This window comes from Leptinotarsa decemlineata, unplaced genomic scaffold (assembly GCF_025532065.1).
Source record: "Leptinotarsa decemlineata unplaced genomic scaffold, Ldec_3_MD MMD2_P_RNA_scaffold_9, whole genome shotgun sequence".
Lineage (NCBI taxonomy): Eukaryota > Metazoa > Arthropoda > Insecta > Coleoptera > Chrysomelidae > Leptinotarsa > Leptinotarsa decemlineata.
In genome coordinates, this window is record NW_027412536.1 from 14,697,629 (window position 1) to 14,722,937 (window position 25,309).

At 33.9% G+C, this 25,309-nt stretch overlaps 1 protein-coding gene across 1 annotated transcript in view; it reads right to left on the bottom strand.

Moving 5' to 3' along the window:
• The window catches only part of tweek (transmembrane protein KIAA1109 homolog tweek), a 112,842-nt gene that overhangs the window by 42,180 nt on the left and 45,353 nt on the right, over positions 1 to 25,309 (bottom strand). Inside the window, 15 exon segments of the mRNA XM_074170681.1 lie at positions 2,215 to 2,426; positions 2,480 to 2,657; positions 4,720 to 4,977; positions 5,057 to 5,206; positions 6,403 to 6,746; positions 10,366 to 10,617; positions 10,966 to 11,466; positions 12,957 to 13,136; positions 13,185 to 13,346; positions 13,463 to 13,627; positions 13,690 to 13,902; positions 13,958 to 14,143; positions 20,547 to 20,678; positions 20,738 to 20,875; positions 21,725 to 21,842. Of these exon segments, the coding sequence (XP_074026782.1) occupies positions 2,215 to 2,426; positions 2,480 to 2,657; positions 4,720 to 4,977; positions 5,057 to 5,206; positions 6,403 to 6,746; positions 10,366 to 10,617; positions 10,966 to 11,466; positions 12,957 to 13,136; positions 13,185 to 13,346; positions 13,463 to 13,627; positions 13,690 to 13,902; positions 13,958 to 14,143; positions 20,547 to 20,678; positions 20,738 to 20,875; positions 21,725 to 21,842 (3,189 nt within the window).

Genomic DNA, 25,309 nt, shown 5'->3' on the forward strand with positions numbered 1-25,309 from the left:
AAATTTTGGGTGTTCGAAGTAATGGTTTCAATTTTGAGTTGTGGAACTCAGTCAGGAATCATTTTGAATATGAAACAATTGCGAAATTGAAAGAGGTGTATTCGAAAACAAATCTTCAATTAATAACAATGTAAATAATATAACTTGATAAATCATTTCATAAGAATGGTAGGTACCCAGAAATAAGTCATAAAAATTGTTCAAAGTGATGCCCATTATATATTATACAGGCTTCGAAACGTCGAATCACTTCTCTCGTACAGGTCGCTCTTATAATATCAGGCGTAATATCACTGCACGCTAGTCGAATTTTCACTTTCAGATCATCTACATTCAAAGGGGGAGTAGTGAAAACAATATCTTTTAAATAACCCCATAGGAAAAAATCAAGCGGTGATAAATCTGGGGAACGAGCCGGCCACCGAATTGGACATTTATTACCAATCCATCTATTTGGGTACGTTCTATCCAGATATTCAGTAACAACCTGTGAATTGTGAGGAGGAGCACCATCTTGTTGCCACCAAATTCCTTGTCGTTCTGCTATGGGAATATCTTCCATCAACTGGATCAAATCATTTTCTAGAAAATGTAAATATCGCAATCCATTGAGATTTTCATTGAACAATCATGCGGCCATTGAACAATCCACACCATACATTAATACCCCAAGTAGTTTGAAAATTACTTTCGCGGACCCCAGTGGGGATTTTCTTGAGACCAATAGTGACTGTTATGTCGATTCACAACTCCATTATTGTGGAATCGCGATTCATCGCTCCACAAAATTTAACTGAATATGTTAGGACTTTCATGTAATATTACCTGAATACAAGCAATGAATTCAAGTCGTCGTTCAAAGTCCGTGGGTTTCAAACCTTGTACCAACAGAATTTTGAATGGGTGGTATTTATTTTCTTTCAGAATTCTCTGTACATTAGATTTACTCACACCGACTTCTTCTGCAAGAGTACGGATAGAAACATGTGGATGAATAATAATATAAGCCAACACATTGATCTCTAAATCTTCAGTTCTAACAGATCTCGTATGATGACGATGCTTTATAGTAGAAGGAAATGACCCAGTTCGCAATTTTTCTACAACTCTCGAAAAAGTCATTCGTGACGGAATGGGTCTGTCTGGAAAACGTTCTTGGTATAGACGTTGTGCTTGACGGCAGTTTTTCTGACATTCCCCAAAAATTAATAACATATCAATGCAATCACTTGGACTAAACGCGAAAGGCATACTGGAGTTTTCGCACAAAGAACACAGTCACTGTTTTGCAAAGAATCACTGAATCGAACTGACAAGTAGATACAATTCAACATTTGTTACTATGGCATCAACAAGCATAAGCTACTTGATGAAATTGTGCAATATAAAGCAATTCACCCTCAAGTTAGTCACATTCTCAAGAATTTCAATGTTATATTCAACTGATATCGATATCGTATCGTAGAGGTGAGAATAATGGTTTGTATTCAGTAGTAGTCTAGTTCAATTTAATAAAAGATATAGACTGGATTCGTGTACGAGTAAATAAGTTTTTTTGAAACTTTATATTTAAGGAAAAGTGCAATAACTCAACAACGCCGTAACCGAATTTCAAAAACCAAATATGAAATGATATCAGAATTTAACGTAGCATCTGGATATGTAATGATATACAGGGCATTCTATTTAAAAAAATGGAATTTCGGTCTGTAGCACCTACACCAAACACCCTGTATATCTAAAAATTATATCAAAATATAGCTCTCATGAACTCCTAAAACTTTTGTATGAAACATTTTTGTGTATCTCCTTCAACAAACCAGATATTGCCTGTCACATAAAATGTGGGACACCCGGTATAGACTTTTCAAAGAATTTCGACAAAATGGACCACAATATTCTTACATGTATGCATCATCTTCTTCTCAATGTTTGTGAGTGGCATATGCCATAAAATATCCAGTTACATGTAAATGTTGTCAGATGATATAAAAACATTCAGAATAGTATTGAAACAAAAGGTTAGTAATTTATTTCAAAACGTTGAGAAATTTCTCCAGAGATGTATTATTAATAAACTCCACACAGAAATAAGTCAAAGGGCGATAAATCAGAAACTATTTTGTATGTAGAATAGTCATGAGAAAAAACTGATATGTCACGCTCGTTTTCTGTGTTTATTCAAAAACGTTTTCACAAAAATTAATATCATACCTGGAATGCATTCCTCAGACCTATTCTGGTATTGAAAAAAGCAACATGTTGATATTCAATATCTGCCTCTTCAAAAACAGCATTCCTAATAATCTGTCCAAGTGATAAGTTCAAATCTACTTGTGCTTTTCCGAAAAGCCTTGCAGAAGTATTGCTGTGAGTGGATCCAGATATGTTTTGTACTCTGTTGGAAAGCTCCAATACCACAGCACCTAAAAATTTCGAATAAAAATGTAAAGGATACTAACAAAAGATATCAACATACCTGTTTCTAATCGTACAGCCGAACTTCCGGCAGTTGTAGCAGTCAGTTGCATTCTTTGCATTTTTATAACTAATGAAAACAATAACCTGTTCAAAGTGGAATGTTCTTCAGTGTCTTCTAACCATATTGGAACAGGTCTTTCACCTCCATAAACTTTTTGAACTACCTCATTCACTTCCTGAAATACATTTATAGTATGTATTTCTCACTGATATCTCTATATTTGACTTCAATATAGAATTGGCCAAAATTATGAAATTTCAAAGCAAAATGTTTTATATAATATTATGATCTTTGAGGTTAGTTTAATAACAGTTTAAATAATCTCAAGAAGCAAGTTTATTGACTACAAATGATGTGGAACAATAGAAAAAAATAATTGATATTCAGTGGAAAAGTAAATGGATTCATGTTAGAAGAACAGGAGAACTGTGAATATTTTCCAGGCCACAATAAAAATTATCGAGAAGTATGCTTTTTATATAACTGTCTACATGTGAATTTTAGTTTGATTCGTCATCAATAACAATGGCCAAATCTATCGAAACATAATTATTATTAGTAAAAAGAAAAAGTTCTTGTTTTTTATATCTATTTAATTTGAGGTCATTTGTATCTAAGTATTTAGGTTAGGTTAGATACGGTCCAAAGTCTATTCGACTCTCCACTGTAACCTACACCTGACGATGCCTTAGATTCAGCTGTGCAGGGCTTTTTTGCCTCTGGTTTTGGTGAATCATCACTTGAGCGCAAACCTTTGCTGACCTGCTCATGGGGGGTTTGTTCCCTCACCTGAGACAGATTCAGCGTACGCCACTCAAGAATTTGGTGCGAGTGGTTTTCCAAGGTACCCCGCTCTTGAGGAGACGACTCAGTCGTTTTCTGGCTGCACCACCAAACCTTTTTTTTAAGGTTCAATTGTTGGATCAGGAGTTGGAAAGTTGAGAAGCTCTCGCTCCTGAAATAAATTTACAGGAAGGTCAGTTGGAGTCGCAAACTCGACATCCATCTCCTCTGTAGACTCGCTCCTGAATTAAATTTACAGGGAGGTCAGAAGGAGTCGTAAACTCGACATCCATCTCCTCTGTAGACTCGCTCCTGAACTAAATTTACAGGGAAGTCCGTTGAAGTGAGTCGTAAACTCGACATTCATCTCCTCTGTAGACTCGCTCCTGAATTCAATTTACAGGGAGGTCAGAAGGAGTCGTAAACTCGACATCCATCTCCTCTGTAGACTCGCTCCTGAACTAAATTTACAGGGAAGTCCGTTGAAGTGAGTCGTAAACTCGACATTCATCTCCTCTGTAGACTCGCTCCTGAATTCAATTTACAGGGAGGTCAGTTGGAGTCGTAAACTCGACATCCATCTCCTCTATAAACTCAGCGTCAGGAAGAATTTTTAAGTATACTCTGTCCATAAAAGTCCGAAGAGTGGCTAGGGAAAGAAGGACAATCACATCAGAGCCGCGCATTATCGTGACAAGGCGATGCTACGACGAGAGGGCGCCCGGTATCTCGAAGGTTCCGTAGAGACAGCTGATAGGCTCAGTATCATTCATCCTCTAGGCTTATTGAGAAGTATGTTTTCTATATAACTGTCTACATGTGAATTTTAGTTTGATTTGTCATCAATAACAATGCCCAGAAGATCTATTTGAGGTCATTTGTATCCAAGTATTTGCTTCTGCTTTATATTGTTCACTAAGCTGAGTAGATTTGCACGAGATTGTAAAAATGTTGTATCATCTGGCACAGCAAAGACATTTATTAGGGGACATAAAGTAAAAAATATCATTGAGATAAATAATAAACAGATGTGGGAACACCTTTTTTATTGAGGATTGAATCTGAGGTAGCACTGATGCTGGCCAAATGCATCTATGGAAAGACATTAGGGCTGAAACCAGACATCCTGTTTAAACACTCTATTATCAGTATTTTGAATCTACTTATTCACTCATTATGAGATAATTTATAACCCCATTCAGAGAAAAAAAAGGGATGGTGAAGGAATTTCAAGATATAACAGTTCTAAAGATAAAAAATTCAAAAAAAGTTCTAAATATTGTATAACTACAAATAAAATCCGAATATCATTTGTTAATGATGTACAAACTTACTTCTAGTACCATTTTTTATTGCTCAATGATATTCATGCTTTCAAGGTGAAAGTATGCTCAGCTAATTCTTCAGTTAATCTTAATATGAAAATAAAAAAGGTATTCAGCAAATTTACTCACCTTCATAAATACTTTCTGAACAAAAACTAAATGATTCAACAAATCTGTAGTTAAACTATGTTCAAAAACGCCAATGTCAGCATTGGCATTCAGATAACCTCCTTGTCTGAACACTACACCTTCAGGTCCCCCATTCATGTCTCTCAGTCCAGAATCAGCATTGTCAGGAATATATTCTGCAACAACATGCACAGCGGGTAGAGCTATGCTAGCTTCAGACGGAAGATTGGCTTCGGCCTTTTCATTTTGATTGTAACCCTGCAAATATCAATATATAAAGTGGGAAGTTTAAAGTCTAATCACAATGAATATTTGTGACTAGCAAAGTTTATGATACCTGTGGTAGCTTTGTAGTGAAACTCAGAGTATGATGAGGCAAATCAATGGTGAATTTTGCCTTAGAACCAGTAAAACCAGTACTGTTCACTTGATCCATTTTATACTGAGCTTGTAGAGAGGGCAGCAGAGCAGCTGTTATACTCAAACTCTAAAAAATGAATGGCCCAAATGAGAAAGTGAACTCTGACAAAATAGTTTAGACTTTCACGGCTGAGGTTTTCAGTGTCATTACTTTTCGAGTTTGAAAGCCGTGGATTTTTGGAATTTCTTCCTGGAGTTTCGCTGGCGCGAGTGGCTAGCTTCTTCAGAGGTTTACCCATCGTGCCTTGCTGTCCGATGACTAACTTTTAGGCTTCGTAAAGCGTATTTATGCATTGTCAGGTAATCAGTTGTATTTGTACCTGCCCTTGTCCCTGCACTTGTACCTGTACTTGAACCTGGAACATTAACAATCTTGCTGCCTGTTGTCATTCTATTCGTTATTCTCTAATTCCTTAAAATGGGGTTCCATATTAGTCGGCAGGTCGGCTAAAGACAAAAGAGACCCATTATCAGCAGCAGGGGTCTATCGCATACCACGCACTTGTGGGAAGGTATATATTGGAACCACCAAATGATCCATGGGAACAAGACTAAAAGAACATAAAAGGAACTGCAGACTAGGCCAAGCGGAAAAGTCAGCTGTGGCAGAACACGCACTTAGTGAAGGAGACCACAGAATTTTGTTTGAAAACACAGAACTAATTGCCCTCAACCAGGGATACCATAGCCGACTGGTACGGGAGGCAATAGAGATCCACAAACACACGGAGAATTTCAACAAAAAAGAAGAAGCGGTGAACCTCAACCGAATATGGAACCACATTTTAAGGAATTCGAGAATAACAAACAGAATAACAACAGGCAGCAAGATTGTTAATGTTCCAGGTTCAAGTACAGGTACAAGTGCAGGGACACGTACAGGTATAAATACAACTGATTACCTGACAAGGCATAAATACGCTTTACGAAGTTTAAAAGTTAGTCATCGGACAGCAAGCCATGATGGTTAAACCTCTGAAGAAGCTAGCCACTCGCGCCAGCGAAACGTCAGGAAGAAATTCCAAAAATCCACGGTTTCCAAACTTGAAAAATAATGAAACTGAAATTAAATTCTGATTATTAATTCAACAAACGTTCAGAATCAATTGTGAATCAGAAATAATTCGTTGATTTATCAAAAAATACAGTAGCCACTATGATGATCCATAAACCTTAAAAAACTTTTCAAATATCAGATATAAAGCAACTATCCAAAATTATATCTAATGAAAGAGTTATTAATGATTATTCAGAATATGTTACCTGCAGAATAACAGAAAACTGCATTACTAATGGCTGCAGGAGTCCTTTATCAGTTGGGGGTGATTTAGAAAAACTAGAACAAGGTTCTGGTTCTTCTCTACTCTGATGGTTAGGAGATCCTTGTTGCTCATCTTCAGGGGGTAACCTAGACAACCTACTGGATGTTCTGGTAACTCTCAATTCCTGTAGCGTAGAACTCAACTGTTTGCTTCCTCTTGTTACCATTCCATGCAAAGCTACAGGATGTTGAGGTATATCTATGTTTACTGCACCAACAGTAAGAAGACCTGAATTCTTATCCTTCTGTCTTTTGGTTATACTCGAATATAATGCTTGAGACTTGCCTAATAAAAATATCTTATGAAAATAGGTAATCTACAGAATATCATATCACATAAAATCAACTCAATTATAATAGACAATTCAATAATATCAGGAAACGGCTACAAATTGACAAAATATTTCTTATTTTCAAAAACTTACAAAATATGTGTATTTTGAAACAACAAATTTACTACTATTATATGAAGAAATTACCACCTGATTCAACAACAAAATAATATCCATGGTAACAATTATACAATTTTAACACTATAAATTTTATTTAGGGCCGATTTCGCTTGTCAGTGAGAATTATAGAGTTTATGAATCAATGTAACTTATTTAGTAGGCTTCAACATGGATACTTACAGGGTAGATCAACACAAACGGCCATATATAAATTCACACAAAATATAACGAACATGATGGAAGAAAAATTGATAGCTCTCGGGATGTTTTTAGATCTATCCAAAGCATATGACTGCTTGAATCATCAACTAATGTTAATAAAATTAGAAAGATATGGAATAAGAGGTTCACCGCTAAAGTGGGTTGAATCCTACCTATCAGATCGCCTTCAATCTGTAGAAATAAAACGAAATGGAAGAGTCTATAAATCCGAAACCCTTCCTACAGACGTGGGAATTCCGCAGGGAAGCATTGCCGGCCCTCTTTTGTTCGTCATTTATTTGAACGACTTATGTAATCTAAACGTAAACCAACGTCAGTTCAAAACTATTTTCGCAGATGACGCAAGTCTGTTATCAGGTGGTAAAACCTTCCCAGAGATGATGTTGAATAGTACAGATCTATTCAACAAAACCAAGGACTGGTTCAATAAAAATAAACTTGTACTAAATGAATCGCAGACACATATGATTTTGTTTAGAACAAACCAAGACAACATTGATTATCCAGTTAGGGTGGAAATTCAAAACTCTTCTTTTGAACTGTCCCACAACACCAAATTTTTAGGAATCCATATAGACGAGAACATGAATTAAACTTATCATATTGATAACCTCGCAAACAAACTAAGTGGAATATCGTACGGAATTAGAGTTACATCAAAATAAATGCACAACGAGGTTATAAAAACAATATACACGGATAACTTCGAATCGGTTGCTCGATACGGAATTATTTTTTGGGGTAGCAATCGAAATATCGAAAAAATCTTCATAGTTCAAAAAAGAATAATAAAAGGAATCAACAACTTAAATTATAACCAAACTTGCAGAACAGTATTCAAATCCACCAATATAATGACAATCTACGCGATTTATATCTATGAATGCCTAATGTTTAAAATGTATAAAAATTCACACCTCTTCACTGAGAATATACCTGCTCATAAGTCTCCCACTAGAACAAATGAATATATGTATCCCTTCATAGATTAACAGTAACTGAAAAAAGCGCCCACTATATGTCAATCAAGCTTTTCAACCATCTTCCTAACAGATTAAAGTGAACTAAGAAAATTGGAGTTTTCAAAAGAGAACTAAAAAAACTTCTCATAGACTTAGAGCCCTATGATTTGAACGCATATCTCACTGGAACATTCATTCAAAAATATTTATAACAAAAAAATCTGTACCTTTTTGTTTGACGCCATTTCATTCTATGTTACCGACCTTTTGCAATAAAAGTTTGTAATCTACTCTGAAATAAAGCTGTTTATTATTATTATTATTATTAAAAAACTATAAAATTAAACCTGCTGGAATCTTTGGAAATCAATAAAAACAAACCTTCAAATTTTCTTTGAAACCACCAATAAGAAGTTATTCACTCATCATTGTTAAATTTGTCTTCATAAAATGTCAATAATTGAAATATTTCTAAATTATCTGTTTTCCTAGAAGTAGTATTGTATTGCTATTAATTTTCTCGAAGGAGATGTTATTCATTTACGATTATTAAACTTGTTTTCATAAAATGTAAATTATTAACATGTTTGTGAATCACCTGTTTTTCTAAAAGTAATACTATATTATAATTGTTATTTAAAAATCTACCTGTTTTAACAAAATTAATGATTTATCTAATTAAGTTTTGAGATTACCTATTGTTGTATAAAAGATATTGTAGAATAATCCGATGTACTAGTCCAACTAGTCTTGAATTGAAGTGTTATTATTTTTAAAAAGTAACAGGTCAGTGTATTCATAATAAAACAGTGATATCAGACATTTTTCTTATTAAAAATATAAGAACGGTGTACAGTTCAACACAGTTAAGACACTGTAAATGTAAAATATGTTGTTATTCTTCCTAATCAGCAAAAATGCTGGTCTCGGGATTCACAAACATTCAACATGACAAGTGAAGCACAAACACTAGAAAACCAGTACAAATCTCATAGTAGTGTCGCATCAGACATGTGCCTTGAGGCTCAGATGTTCTTTTAAACCATTGATGATTGAACTATAGCCCGGCAACTCACGAATATGGACAGGCAATTCATTGAAGACTTTTACAGCCTGTGTAAAAGGATTGTATAATCCTTTGTTCGTTCTTGCCATGCTCTTACCATGCAAGTTATTCCTACCCCTTGTATTCTACTCATAAAACTAGTTGTTGACTACTAGATCGTTGTTGCTTTTGATTCTTTTGTTTTTTATTTTATATGTGTTCTTGCATTGCTCAAGTTTAAATAGAAATTTGCGAGTATGTTTGATCCAGAAAGAGCCTGATCTTGACGTGAAATTTAAGGTGAGGTGTATCATATTCCATTTTCATCACAAGGTATACGAGTACTCACGATTCAAAAATATATATAAATTTACTTCATCAAGACATTTGGTACAGGTATCATTCAAAAAATCTTTACTGATTGAAGAACTGCATTCCTCATAGACAATGTTTCTTGTGTATACATAAAATATTGAGTATGAAAATAAAATAAAAAATGAAATGGACTTAAAATTTATAGAATCTTTTTAAATGTCAAAATTAACAAAAAAATAGGTAGTAGCTATATCAACTAAGCTAATGTCACATTAATGTACAATCACATTGTTCAACAAAATTCATATATCAAAATTCGTCTTTAGCAAGTTGAATACCAATAAAACAAAAACTCTACTACACAAGTATATTGTTTAGTATTTTCTCAAAATTTTAAATATTTTGTTCCGAAATCGAGTGCAATAATAGACCCATAAGGTGTAATAGATGACTGCAAGAAATTGACAAAAAATAGGAAGTAGGCTCTCTCAACCGGTCCCATTTCAAATTTATTTTCAGGGTCCCAATATCCTTTAAACGGTTTGAAAGACTATAAAGCTTTTCTTCCATTATACATTAATTTTGAGGATCAAAGTGATATAGGCACTGATAAATTTATATTATCATGCCTGATGTTATTGAGTACTATTGAACAGTTGAAATATTTTTGAATTTATTTATGAAACTGTTTCCAAAAACCTAGACGATACACAACATTGATACATTCAGCTGAAAGGACAGGGGTCTGCAAAAAATTGTTTTTTGTATTTTGATTATGTTCCTTACAGCTCTTTCATATACTGAGTAATTGGTATCAATAAATAATGATGAAAACAGTAGCGCAACTACTAGGACTCTGAAAGGTCGTAAAAAAAAAAAATAATATTGAAAATTCAGAATTTTCCTCACCTATAGTAATTTTAACTACAGTTTGAAGATTTGGTGCTACTCCTTCAAGTAAAACAATCATAGTTCTACCCACTTGACCTGTTAGTGAACATTCCAGCATTTGAGGTGATGATTTTTTGCGAACAGTTAGGCTGGAATGTAAACTAGTAATTTCTGCTTCCAGTTTGAGTCCTGAAAGGGTTGCTAACAACCTAGTTCTATGGATTCTTGCCACTCCAAAGACCACTAATTTTGTATGTTCATTTGAAGGACCTAAGACAGTGAGTGAATATTAAAAACAAAAACCATATGAAGTTTGCCTTCAAACATTCAAAATTTTCTTTTAATACAATAGATGATTATAATTATAGATTAAATTTTCACAATAAATTTTATTTAAGATGTGTTTCGCCACACAGTATCTCCATCAGTTGGACTGGTCCACTTTATTGTGAAAATTCTATAATTATCATCATGTGTAGTGTTATTGATTTTCATCAAGAAACGAGTCAGTATATTTATGATTTGATACAATAGAGGTTGCAACAGACAAGATTTCATAAATAAATGAAATTTTCTTTGAAAATCTACACATTATAAATTATCTTTGATGATATTCACCTTTTGACTTGCTACTTTCCCTAGTTTGCTGAACTGGTACATTACTGTCGGATTTATCCATGTCCTCAGATGATCTCATTTCTGTTAAAATATCATACTTTCTGTTGCCTTTGTAATGCTCAGATATGTCACTTGTTCCAACTGAAAATCTGTGCTTTATAGTTTTTGTATCAGGCATATTAGCATACAGCGCTAACAGGTGATAAATTGTTTTCCAACATTTTCCTGAATTTTTGTCTGATATCACTGGTATATGTTCCAAAGCTGAGACCGATGGACTGGACATAGTTATGGGAGTACCTGCCCCTTCACTAAGGTTCACATAGCCTTTAACGGCTTTCCCAGTGGAACGCAATTTTTGTGCAAAACTCTGAGGACGAGAGCGAATGCTTGGTGACGGTGATATAATAGGTTTATGCTGAGACGAATATGAACCTTGATCAGAGATTTTCAAACTCAGCTGTTTAGATATCTCATTATTGGGATAATGAATATCAGATGCTGAAAATGAGTTAATAAATTTAGTTGAATGTAATTTATTTTCAATACTCTGGCTAAATCCAACTTCAAATAAGACACTGCAGTCCCATAAATAAATGATGATAATTTTAGACCTTATAGTATTTACCAGTACTTTCATTATTAAATTAATAAAATGATAAAACTGATTTTGAAGTAGATTCTCAAATGCTTACCAGAAATGTTTACAGTTTCAATAAATTACATAAAATAAAATATATTCACTAAGTGAAAGTATTTATAACTATTCAATTCCTTATGAATTATATTATGAATTTTTAAATTAATAAATTCCATTAAATAAATAATTTTATGAAAATAACACAGCACATTGTTTCACTATTCTTATAAGTTGAAAAAATAAACCATAAATATATTCCAAAAATTTCCAATTTGATATCTTACGAATTGATAATTCAATTTTTTTTAATGCTCGTCGTTAAGGTTGTTTCCATATTAAATTATCAACTGATTTTTTTTGTCCATAATTTATTGAAATTTAGCATCTTTCAGTTATATCTGTTAAAAAATCTGTTTTTCCTTACTATAAACTGGAATATTTGTTTTTTTCTAATAACTTTTGAAAATTCTATTATTCACATTATATTTCTTTTTCATTCCTGCAATAATTGTTTGGAGTTTTCTCATAATCTCTAAAGGGTATGAATTTTGAGAGATTTTTTTTGAGTTAATTATATTGCTGAAATAATTGATCATGAATTTTTTTGAAGTATGTTTTGAAGCATATGTTTGAATGGTCATCATTTCAAGTTGTGTGCAATAGTTTTTCGTTCCTGTTAGAGCACTGATCCAAGACATTATAATTTTTTGAATTTGGATGGTTCCAACTGGTTTGTGTGTCTTAGTGAACAGAGCTTCAATGAGGCAGATGCAGGAATAATGTTCAAGTGACTCTCAGATTACCCTTCCCCAACTCTAATTTACTAAATGAGTCTATTTAGGGTGGTGAATTCTTCAAAAGTTTGAGGAAGTGATCAGTTTTACAAGTGATAAACCCTATACTAATTCAAACCAATACTTTTTCAGTTGTATAATAATCTCTATTTTCCCAATAAACTCTTATAGTTTATGTAGGGAAAATACAATTTATAATAACTTTAACTAATCAAGAAAAAAGACACACATATGCACGCACAAACATAATTTTTTATCAATTCACAGTTAATTTATGTTGCTCTGACCAATTTCTAATTTTCTTTAAATCATTAAGGATTCCTTTTAAAAATACCCAAATTGTATGGTATCCATTACTTTTTATTGCTATTAAAGAAAATAAATGATGTTCCTAAGACAATAAAACATTTTGTTATTTCTCTTCTGATTTGTTCCTGCTTTGTCAAGTGTATTTTTTTGAAAGCTCAGGAGATATTATTTTTACTTATTCCTTTGCCTACATATGCATGCCATTTTGGATTTGTTGAATAATTTCAAACCAAGGTTCTATAGCTTACTTGATGAATGATGTTTCATGTCAGCATGGTCACTGGCACTGGTTTTGGGTCTCCGAATTTCAACAGGTTGTTCTTCCCTCAATTCGTTCTGAGTATCCTTGACATTCTGATACATATTACTTATCTGATGTAAAAGTCGCAATAAGGGCATATTTACCCTTTGATGAATATATCTAACACCTAAAAAATATGTTTGTAATACTGAAAGTTTAGTAGAATGGTACTTACCTATAGTGAAATTAATAACAGTACTGGTATGGTTTTTCAACTGTCCTCTTGAAATGTATAACACATTTTTAGTTTTCATCATTTCATTTACTACCATATCAGTCATTCTATCAATCTCCAATTCTACAGCTACTTTTTCACAAACGAAAGAAGGAGATTCGTCTGCAACAAAGCGAGTAATCGATTTATTAGGGTAATCCACTAGATTTTCGGATTATCCAGATGTGATTTGAATTTTACTGTGGAAAATGAAATACATAATATCAGGGCGGTTTTACCTGCATTGACCTCAATAAACAGTTTCTTTCCTTTGTTTTTACCTCTCCTTTTCTCAATTTTTCCATGCTCAGACACAACAATATCAATTCTCATAGTTTCCATGTTTCCTACTAAACAGAAATTGGAACCAAGTGCATCTAACGTTGTCACATCATTTCCCGAATCTAGTAAAAATAATCAAAATGAATTTAACTGACGTTTGCTGTGATCAAATTTCTTTTATTACTTGAATCTGACATTGTGGTGAACCTAAGTTGTTGTGGCATAACTCCTAAACCAGACAGCAGAGGCTGAAAAATTTCGTTAGCATCCATAAGTCTGACTGAATCTTGTATTGGGTACAAAGGAATACCAGGGGGCGATGTTTCCTCTTTTGGTAAAGTACCTGGTTCTCCTGATGATTCTGTATGTAGTGTATTGATTTTAGACTCTAAGCAACCTGAAAACCAAGAGGTATAAGAACAAAAAATATTTTTTTTAAAGAATTGAATCACCTTCTAAGTTTGATGTAACAGCATCTTGTTTGGCCATCCAACTATACAAATCTTCCGAAGAATTATTATGACCTATGGTACGATGAGTGGGACTGGATGGTAATTCAGGACTTGAGTGACTGTATACATCACTAGGATCAGAACCCAGATTTATGATAGTTTTATCTTCATGAAGAGTACCATAACCTACTGATTTGAAACTGGATTAGTGAAATAATTCGAAACTTTTGTCCAACACGTTCTGTATGATCTCTCAATTGTTTTTCTAGAATTCCTTTCATTAAATTCTAGATTGAGTAAAAATGCTGTATTTGATATCCAATACTTTTTTAGGAGAGCATGAAAAGAAAAAGGAGAACAAACTAGATCCAACCAAGATCTATGCATTGCGAGAGAAGCCACTGAAATGGTAGTAATACAGTAATCGTTGCTAATGACACAGAACTCAGCACAACCAGGGCCAGGGTTCTGCAGGTGAACCTCCACCACGCCAAGGCGGCAAGCGCTGTTGTTTGTAGGAGATTCGACAAGGACGGACTGGACGTGGCCCTCCTGCAAGAACCCTGGGTACATGGAGGCAGGATTTCAGGCTTAAAAACCAACTACAACAAGGTACTATACAAAGAAGGTGCAAAAAAACCTCGCGCTTGTATCGTATATAGTAATAGGGTAAACTGCACTCTAATCCCGGTGCTCTGCATTGCTGATTATGTTACAGTTATCCTGACCACGTCAACAGAGGAAGGCACTAGAAGCTGGTTAGTAAGCTCAGCATATCTTCCAGGCCAGGAGATGTGTCCACCACCGCAATTAGACGAAGTAATCGCATACGCGGCCAGGAAAAACCTCCAACTCATCATAGGATGCGATGCAAATGCACACCATATATTATGGAGAAGCACGGACATCAACACAAGAGGTGAGTCATTACTAGATTTCATACTAACAAAAAGGTTATTAATAGCCAACGTAGGTAACAAACCAACATTTGTCACCGCAGCGAGGAAATAGGTACTAGATATCACACTTTCTTCGGAAAAAGCATGTGACAATATAGACAATTGGCATGTGCCAGAGGAGCCTTCATGCTCCGACCATAGATAGATTAGGTTTGACCTAGTAAACCCCTCCTCGAACATCAATCATTTATCGAAACCCTACAGAGACAAACTGGAGAGGATACTTATTGTCACTCAACGAGGCTCTCGAAGGGGAGGTGATTGAAATAGAGAAAGATAAAAGCCTTGAAAGGGCAGTGAAAAAACTAAGCAAGCCAATAATTGCAGCTTAAGAAGCAAATTGTCCGGAGAAACCATGGCAACAGTTTAACAAAACAGTCTGGTGGAACAAACACTTAGAAATCCTCGGAAGGGAAGTGCGGAGGCTATTTAACAAAGCTAAAATCAACCAAGACTGGGCGAAATACAAAGGCTACACTCACACAGTATAATAAAGAAATTAAAAAGGCTAAGAGGCAATCGTGGAGGAAATTTTGTGAAGAGATAATGGATACCCCCACTTGTTCGAGAACCCATAAAGTGCTAGCTAAGGAGGGTACTATAAACTAGGTAGGTTTCCTAAAAAAGGACGATGATACCTACACAACAACATTTGGGGAAAGCATAGAAATGCTCATCAAGGCACACTTTCCGGCCGCAACAATTCTAAACGGCCCAGTGGCAGTGCACTGTCCGCAAAGCAAGCTGAATAGGCTGAATGCCTCGGACTGGAGACTAACTACTGAGATAACAAGGCCAAATAGAATTAGGTGTGCTATAAGTAAATTCCAGCCATATAAATCTCCAGGAGAGGACGGAATATATCCCATCCTACTTCAAAAGGGACAGGAATCACTGATTCCAAACAAGGCTTGCATAGCCATGAGATACATACCGATTGAGTGGCAAAAAGGCAAAGTCATCTACATACCCAAGATAGGGAAGGTAAACGATATGACGCCCAAGTCATACCGACCAATTAGTCTAGTGTATTTCCTGCTCAAAACACTGGAAAGACTGATAGATAGATACATAAGAGATGAGGTATTATCAATAAACCCTCTCAACGAACGCCAATATGCGTACCAGCCAGGTAAGTCAACAGATCTGGCATTAGATAATCTGAACAGGCTACTAACAAAATCCTTAGAGGAGAAGGAGATAGCCATGGCAACATTAATCGACATCGAGGGTGCCTTTAATAACGCATCTACAGGCGAAACCACAGTCACAGATAGAGCTGGCAAGGGGTGTCCACAAGGAGAGGTATTATCGCCCCTACTGTGGGCTATCCTAGTGGACGAACTACAAATGAGGCTAAAATCCAAAGGCATGCATTATCTTACCCATGATAGCATATGGCTCGGTGGTATGGTGGCCAAAGACTCAGCAGGATGGGGTGATACGAAGGCTAAGTGGCATTCAAAGGCAAGCTTGCCTGGCTGCCACGGGCGTTATGAAAACCACCCCAACAGCCGCATTAGAAGTCTTGCTGAACCTAACGCCATTACATCTATATATTCAAGGGGAAGCCAGGTTAGTCATCAGTAGACTGACCAGACGGCAAATGCCTATAAGCATGCTGCATGGTAAGAGGTACAACGAGCTAAACAAAGAGTTGGAAAACGATCCCATAATAGGAATGCCATCGGATGAGATGCTTCCCCAGTATAGCTTCGGAAAAAACTTCAAAACAATTATAACAGGCAGAGAGGCATGGAAGGGAGGACCCCCAATAAATGCATATATTGCCTGTTACACAGACGGCTCAAAAACTGAAGAAGGTGTAGGAGCAGGAATCTAGTGAGACTTTTGTCTTTGGTTTAGTTTAGGAGCTTAGGTGACAAAGTGACGATATTCCAGGAAGAAACGGCAGCAATACGTCACTGCGCAGAAGAGTTATCAAGGCAAGAGTTTAAGGAAAACACTATTGCAATATACTCTGATAGGCAAGCAGCTATAAAAGCAATTATCTCCATGCAGGTCAATTCCAAAGTGGTCTGGAACTGCCTAGAAAAGCTATAAGAACTACGTAGTCAAAACAGACTGTCATTAGCCTGGATACCAGGCCACACACGATACAAGGGCAACGAAGAGGCTGATTCACTAGCACGAGAAGGAGCACGATGCTCCCCCATTAGCCCAGAACCCTTTTGTGGTACAGCAAAAGCGCTGCGAAAAACTTGTAACAGCAACTGGAAGGAAAAACAATCTCAAAAATGGTGGAATAAGGCGCCGGGTATGAGACAGACCAAAGAGTTCATTAAAGAGCCATCGCCAAAATTCACGGAGTACCTACTAAGTCTGAATAGGCGATCAACTAGTGTTCTGGTCGGGCTATTGATGGGACACTGTAGACTCAACAAACACATGAACAACATCCGACTGGCAGACACAGCTCTATGCAGGCTTTGCCAAGAGGATGAGGAAACTACCGTACACATACCATGCTATTGCGAAGGTCTGTCAAGGATGAGGTTTGCAACATTAGGGGAGGAAAAACCACAACCCTCTCAATATATGGGGAACTTGAGGTCTGGCTTATGGAGTCCAGTTACAAGGACGGGCCTAGACAAGTAATTCTAGCATACATGAGGGCACACACAATAGACCTGCAAAGGTCGCAGTGTAGTGGCTGTTCAGCACAGAAGGGCCATATTAATCTAATCTAATGTTTTATATTATTTTATTAAAAATTTTAGATATAATAATTATATTCAATAGCTGTTTAAAGTAAATTAACTCATTATTAAAACTCATCAATACAGTTTATTGTATGATTTTCACTATAAAGGGTTTTACAAGAAACGCGACACGTGTTTCACCATAAAATAGCTTTCTCAAGCGTTATAATTAACGCGGTTGCGGTTTTTGTAAAACCCTTTATAGTGGAAATCGTACAATAAACTGTATTAATGAGTTTCAATATGGATTATCATCAAGTATCGGCCAGTTCTATTTAAAACTCATTATTATTTTTATATTGGTGGTGTTCACTTTATAAGACTTTCTAGATAACGCTGAACATTATAATGACATAAAAAGAAACATTGAAGTGGAATTAGAAACAAAATGTGACAAAAGAGTAGGAAACCAATACTTTTTAGAAAAAAAGGTATGTTTGAAAAAGAATAAAGATGAGCACAGGAAAAGCGATATTGTAGCAAATATGCATGAATAACACATAATGTAATACAACGAAAACTAATTTGTATTTATATATATGAGAATACTAAACATTTCATTTGTGATTAGCAGTAGCATGAAAATTGGAAAATGAAGCAGAATAATCATTACCTAGTTTTGGAGTTAATTATAAGAAAATAGGTGGTTTAAAAAAGGTTTGCCCATTAACCACCACTCACCCCCATATTAACGACAACGACAGAAAACATTGAGATGAAGGCTGGCTTTATAAACATGAACGGTAAAACTTTTTTTTGGTAAAAAATTATTATTAAAAAAAATTAAAATAGGAAAACATGCAGTTTACAAAAGCAGCTACTAAGTTTTTTAATGAACAAGATATGAAGTAAAAGATTTATATTCAATTGAAACAAAGTTATACTCTTTTTAATCAAATGAGCCTATTAAGATTATCACAAGTAGTATAAAAGAGGGAGAAGAAGAACAATTGTTCAAATATCCACTTTCAAGTTAATGAAATAACAGTTCCAATAAAATAATGCAAATTTTGAAATAAAGCAGAGAAGAATGGGACAATAGAATAAGAAATGCTGTCATATTTCATTCAAGGTGAATATTTAACATATATGCTGATTACACATCAATAATAATTGAACTGAAAATTAAATAATGTGTTAAAAATAAATTTATATTTTATCACATATTTCAGTTAGGATGTAAATAACAAATCTTTAATAGTCCTCTCTCAAGGACCATCAAGATATACAGGGTCGCTGATATGTATGGGAACGGTCGATTATTTCCTAAAGTAAGATAGCTAGCGAAACATGTTAAGATACAAAAGTTTTAGGGTTTTTTCAAAATCTATCATATTAAATAAAAATTAAGTATACTGGATCAGTCAAAAAGTCTGGAAGTTGCTTTTCTTCTATATATTATTCCATATTTCAATTATGATCAAAATTCTGAACACAATTGATATTGCACATCATTTCCTAAATTCAACCGTTTTCTAGATATCGAATTTTTAAAATAACTTTTTAATGAATTATCCCAAAATGTCCATCAGATTCATAGTCCATCAAGTTTCCTTTTGAAAGTTTTTAGTTCCATAACAATGCCGCACCATTCTTTTGTCTCAACAGTGATGATCTTGACAACACATGTCAAAAATACATTTAGTGTAAATTATTTTCGCGCAAAAATGGCTTGTTTAACTGATACTGAGAGTATTGAAATTTTAATGATCATAGGATACAGTGATAAAAAACGTAGTTGTGACCAAGTAGTAGATATTTTTAATGAATTGCATCCCAATTGGGAACCCATTTCTAAATCAACCGTTTCAAAAACATTGCAGTGTTTTCATGAAACTGGAGGTGTCAAAGATCGATCAAAAAATGGAAGACCAGTAAGCGTTACAAGTGAAGAAAATTCTTTGAATGACAAATCCAATAAATTCGGCACAACAGAGGACTTTGAATCATAACATGAGTCAAATATTCCATTCAAAACATTTTCAAACTGCAAAAATTCCATCCATATAAAATTTATTTGGTACAACAATTGAGTGAAAATGATTTTGATTATAGAATCGAGTTCTGTAAAGTTATTATGGACAAATTAAATGAAAATGTCAACCACATATTATTTTCTAACGAATCTATATTTTGTTTAAACGGGCACGTAAATCGACACAACTGTAGGCATTGGTCAGACCAAAATCCACATTGGATGGAGGAAGATGTCTGGTGTGGCACTATTGGAGGACATGTCATAGGACCCTATTTTTTAAACGGAAATTTGACCTCTAAACGATATTTATTACTTTTGCAACAGCATATTATTCCAGAGCTTAGACGATTATTGCCGAATAATAACAATCCCAATTTGCCGTGTGGTACAGGCATATCTAGATGAAACTTTTCCTGATAAATGGATTGGACGCAGGGGAGCGATTGAATAGCCAGCTAGGTCTAGAAGGTGAATGGTAAACACTTTGCGCACCTTATTAAATAGAATTCCAAAAAATTTGTTGTTTATTAAAACTTATTTTCTCTCTTTTTCTCCTGGCATAACTATTGTTTTCATAACATTTTAAATATCCTGGACATTCATTAAAAAATATCTACATATCCACATACTCCACCTTATGTGACTTTCATAAATTTGAGAGTAGTAAAAAGTTATTTTCATAATTTGATATCTCGAAAACGGTTGAATTTAGGAAATGATATGTTATATTAATTTTGTTCAGAATTTCAAGTAGAATGGAAATATGGAATAATATATAAGGTGTTCTATTAAAGAAAAAGCAACTTTACTTCTTCAAGACATTTTGACTGATCCTGTATACTCAATTTTTATTTAGTGTAATAGATTTTGAACAACAGCAGGGTGACATTGATAATTTAGCAATACATGAAAAGCTGTCATTTACTCACATATATTGTCTTCATGAACACGTTTAGCAGTAAAAATGTTAGCATTTGCCAAAAGCGGTAGAACAACACTAGCCCTGCTACTGTTTGGGGGCTGGATAGGCTGAGTGCTTTTTTTGCGCTTTCTTAGAGGCACTGTAAAACAAACATGAAAACAAAACACACCAACACCAGTCAATACCATTTTTGAATACCTGGTGGACTTGGAGATGTAAGAATGCTTTCAACCCCTCCGGAAACAACTGCTACCTGAGAGGTGTGACTCGAAGAATCGCCAAAGCCTGCTAATCGAGGAGAATTGTGTAAAGGTCCAATTACTTCTTTCAAAGGTACTAGAAAAAATATATGTTAAAATGTAAAAACAACTCTGACATACTTATACATAAAGTTAGTTTTTCAGCACCTTCGAAAAATTATGAGACAACGTAAAAACAAAGCAGAATATGATTAAAGGAAAAGACAAAGCTTTGTTTATTCTTTGCTCAACATGAAACATAGACTTTACAGCTATTGGTCATGAACAAAAAGCCTAAAAGAAAGCTATTTACAGAAATACATACCATAATTTGTTAAACACATATACATATCTATTTTCAATATATCAATCATTATTTAATTACTGGATAGTTTAAAAACTTTTAATATATTTCAAATCAGGACAATATATTGGAATTGTTTGGTTTAACAAATTCGAGTAGTATTCATAAGTACGAAAAATGAAAACAAATATAATAAAAAAAAAATAACTGACCCAAGCATACGAGGACAAGATTTTGTTTATTACTGGTAGCTTTTTCTCAAAACACAAATGCGTTGATTATTATTAATTTCAAAATAATTCGACAAACATTCTGAGTGAATAAGAATAAATTTTGTAAAATCTGGATGCCCTGGAATGAGAAAAATGAAATATAGTTGATTCGAATTATGACAGATCTCCAATACGAAAAAAATAACATTTGACAGAAAAAAAAAATTCACATATAAAAACTAGAACTTTTTGTCATACAAATATAGCCAATTGAATAAATAAAATTTCGGTAAAATGGAAGAGATTTTTACACACCAAAATATTTCAATAAATTTCAACAGAAAAGCTTCCAGTAATATGAAAAATCATTTCTTCAATGTATATATACATAGAGTACAGCATAGTGAAATGTGTTATAGACCTAACATACCCATGTTCTTATGAGCATTTGGCTTAAGAATGATACCAGCATGTAGTAAGCGCGCATGTTCGTCGGTAATGTCAGGCTCTTCATTGCCACTTGCGTCACCGTCAGTCATGCACGTTTCCTGTTTATGATAAAAAGCACAAAAATGGTGATAAATCTCAATGAATATGATTGTAAAGTGAGCACAGCAAATCATAATGAAGTTTTTGTCAATTAGTGCTACAGAAAGTTCTAGTACAGAACGTCAATATCATGAGCTTCACTCAGGATGTTCAAGTTAACTCAATTCGAAACTTAACATCAATAACAAAAGTCTATCTGATTGAAAAGTCATAAAATTATAGAACTCTCAAATTGGACTATAGACTATTATAATTAGTTTCGTATATGTGGAGATATATCAGTTTGAATAAAAATCCGTTTTTATTCATCTTACCTTACCTCTTACTGCCTACAACTTTCTAAAAAAGTAATTTTCAAAACTAGTACAAAGTTCTTTAATATTTTTTTCATCGACCTTTTTTGGGTATTTTTTACCTCCCACAATCTAAAAAATATAAAAATTTTAATGGAGAACTATATACAAGTGTTGAAAGGGCAAACTTTTTAGTTTACCCCGATAAGTTGCTGCGTAAAATCATAGTATTTTTTACAAAGAAAACTGTTTTATTTATCAGTAACTTGTCGTATTTAACAATTTTGCTTATCAAAAAAAATTGCTAAGAAATAATACAATACTTATCTTTATATGAATTGAAGGGGTTATATTTTTAGGAGTAATTGATTTTTGGGAAAGAAAGTTTTTGGCTTTCTACTACTCCATCTTGATACAAAAAAATGTGGGAATCTTCCAAAGAAAGGAAGGAAGTAATCAATTTGAAAATAAGTAACTCTATTTATATGAAAGTAGCTGTTTCATAGAGGATTTCTTCCATTTTGTGTCTGAAAGTTGCTTCTTTGCATGATCTACACATCTATGTATAAAGTTACTTATTTTCAAATTGATTACTCCCTTCCTTTCAATGGAAGATTCCCACATTTTTTTGTATCAAGATGGAGTAGTAGAAAACCAAAAACTTTCTTTCATAAAACTTACCTTTACGTCTCGGATGCCAAAATCTGTCTCCGTCTTCAGAAATGGACAAAAAAATTCAAAGATATTTGCAGTTATTCCTTTTGATTATTTATTTCTCAACTTCTTCGACAGTTGATTTCGAACAAAACATACGGAACACATAATATAACAAAAAACGTTTACAAAAAACTGAAGGATGACCCAACAAAATCAATTGAACTAAAAATTTAGAGAACATTGGCTAAACATAAAAACATGCTAACCAAAACAGAACGCACTCAAATAATTTCCCATTTTAGCAAACCTCCGCATTTCTATGGTTTACCAAAAATACATAAACCTAATGTTCTTTTGAGACCAATTGTAAGTTCAATTGCATCTCCCTGTCAGAATTAGCAAGAAACTTTTTGAAAATTTTGAAACCAATATTAGGAAATAGTAAATAGTTTCCTAAAAAATACAACCCATTTCATAGATAAACTTACACTCAGTGATGGTGATGGCTACGGGTTCACCTTTATCTCCCATCTTAAGTAACATATATATGGAGTATTTTGAAGAATCTTTTGTTGAAACTCACCAGAACGGTCTCAAAGTTTGGTGGAGATACGTTGACGATATCTTTGCTGTTTCGAATAAAAACCATGATGACCTGAAAACTTTCTTGAATTATATCAACGAGTGGGAACCGACAATAAAGTTCACAATAGAGATTGAACAAGATGGTCGACTTCCTTTCCTTGATATAATACAAATAGATATAATGAAGAAAAGAGAATTGAAACTTTATATGTTTTTTACAACTCTTTAGTTTAATGTATACGTTTGAAAATGTCCTTATAGGACGAAACTGCAGTAATGTTAGTTACAAATAAAAGTGGTAAAATACCCATAAAGTTTCAATTCTCTTTCCTTCATTATGATTTTCTACCAGGTAGTAATAACGGCTACATCCATCAATTTACAAATAAATATCTTCACTATACCTACATTTAATCATCATGCGAGTGTTAAAAGAGGTATAATAAATAAATTGTCTTTACAACAGAGCAAAAACGCTATGCAATTCAAATGAAAATTTAAATAAAGAAATATCATTATTAAATCTGTTCTGAAAGATAACGCTTATCCAGATTCGTTCATAAATTCAACGATAAATGCAATAGAAAATAAAGAGTCAATTAAAAACTAAACGACCATACAAACAGCTTCAAAAATTCAACAACATCCAACTCTACATTACCGACTCAACATCCACCGATACCTTTCATAACTAACGTTATACCTTACATTCCAAGACTATCTGCAAAAATAAGACGAATTGGAAATAGGTATATGATGTTAGAACTACTTTCAAAACAAAAAATACACTGAGATCTATACTCACACATACAAAACCCAACAACACTGAAGAAAAAACAAAAAATTGCATTTATTGGTCAAAACTTCGAGACCATTGAAAGTGCGTGAGAATGAACATCAAGATTCATAAAAAATAGACAATTGACAAGATATAAATCGTCAGAACACATTCTAAAATCAGACGGTGAACATCGAGTGGAATGGAACATGACAAGAATGATTACCAATGAGCCTCACTCTAAGAGACGTAAGCTAAAAGTATCAGCATATATTCTCATATCTGGAGAGAAGTGTATTTCGAACAGCTCCTTAGAAATAGACCGTACATGGCTACCCAACTTGAAGGAAAATTAGGATAGTGGCGAAATGGCAACAGACTGATTTCGGAGAGCACCTTGTATTGCATCGAATGTTTCAGTTGTCAATCAACAACATTGACATAATATCATATTTCAAAACTCCTTTGACATCTTTCGAAGAAATTGGGAAATAAACAATAAAAAAAATAACTGCAAATATCTTTGAGTTTTTTTTCCATTTCCGAAGACGGGGAGATTATGCCTCCGAAACGGTTTACTAAAATGGGAAATTAGTTGTTTTTATGTTTAGCTAATGTTTTATAAATTTTTTGTTCAATTGATTTTGTTGTATCATCCTTCAGTTTTTAATAAACGTTTTTTGTTATATTATGTGTTCCGTACGTTGTGTTCGAAATCAACTGTCGAAGAAGCTGAGAAATAAATAAAGGTATAACTGCAAATATCTTTGAAATTTTTTTGTCCGTTTCTGAAGACGAAGGCAGATTTTGGCCTCCGAAAGGTAAAGATAAGTATTGTAATATTTCTTAGCAATTTTTTTTTTGATAGGCAAAATTGTTAAATACGACAAGTTACTGATAAATAGAACATTTTTCTTTGTGAAAAATACTTCGATTTTACGCAGTAACTTATCGGGGTAAACTAAAAAATTTGCCCTTTCTAGACTTGTATAAAGTTCTCCATTATAATTTTTATATTTTTCAGATTGTGGAAGGTAAAAAATACCCAAAAAAGGTCGATGAAAAACTGATTTTTCTCCACAAAAAATGACTTTCGTTAAATATTCTTTATATTCAAATGAGTTTCCTGAACTTACTATTTTTACTGATAAAG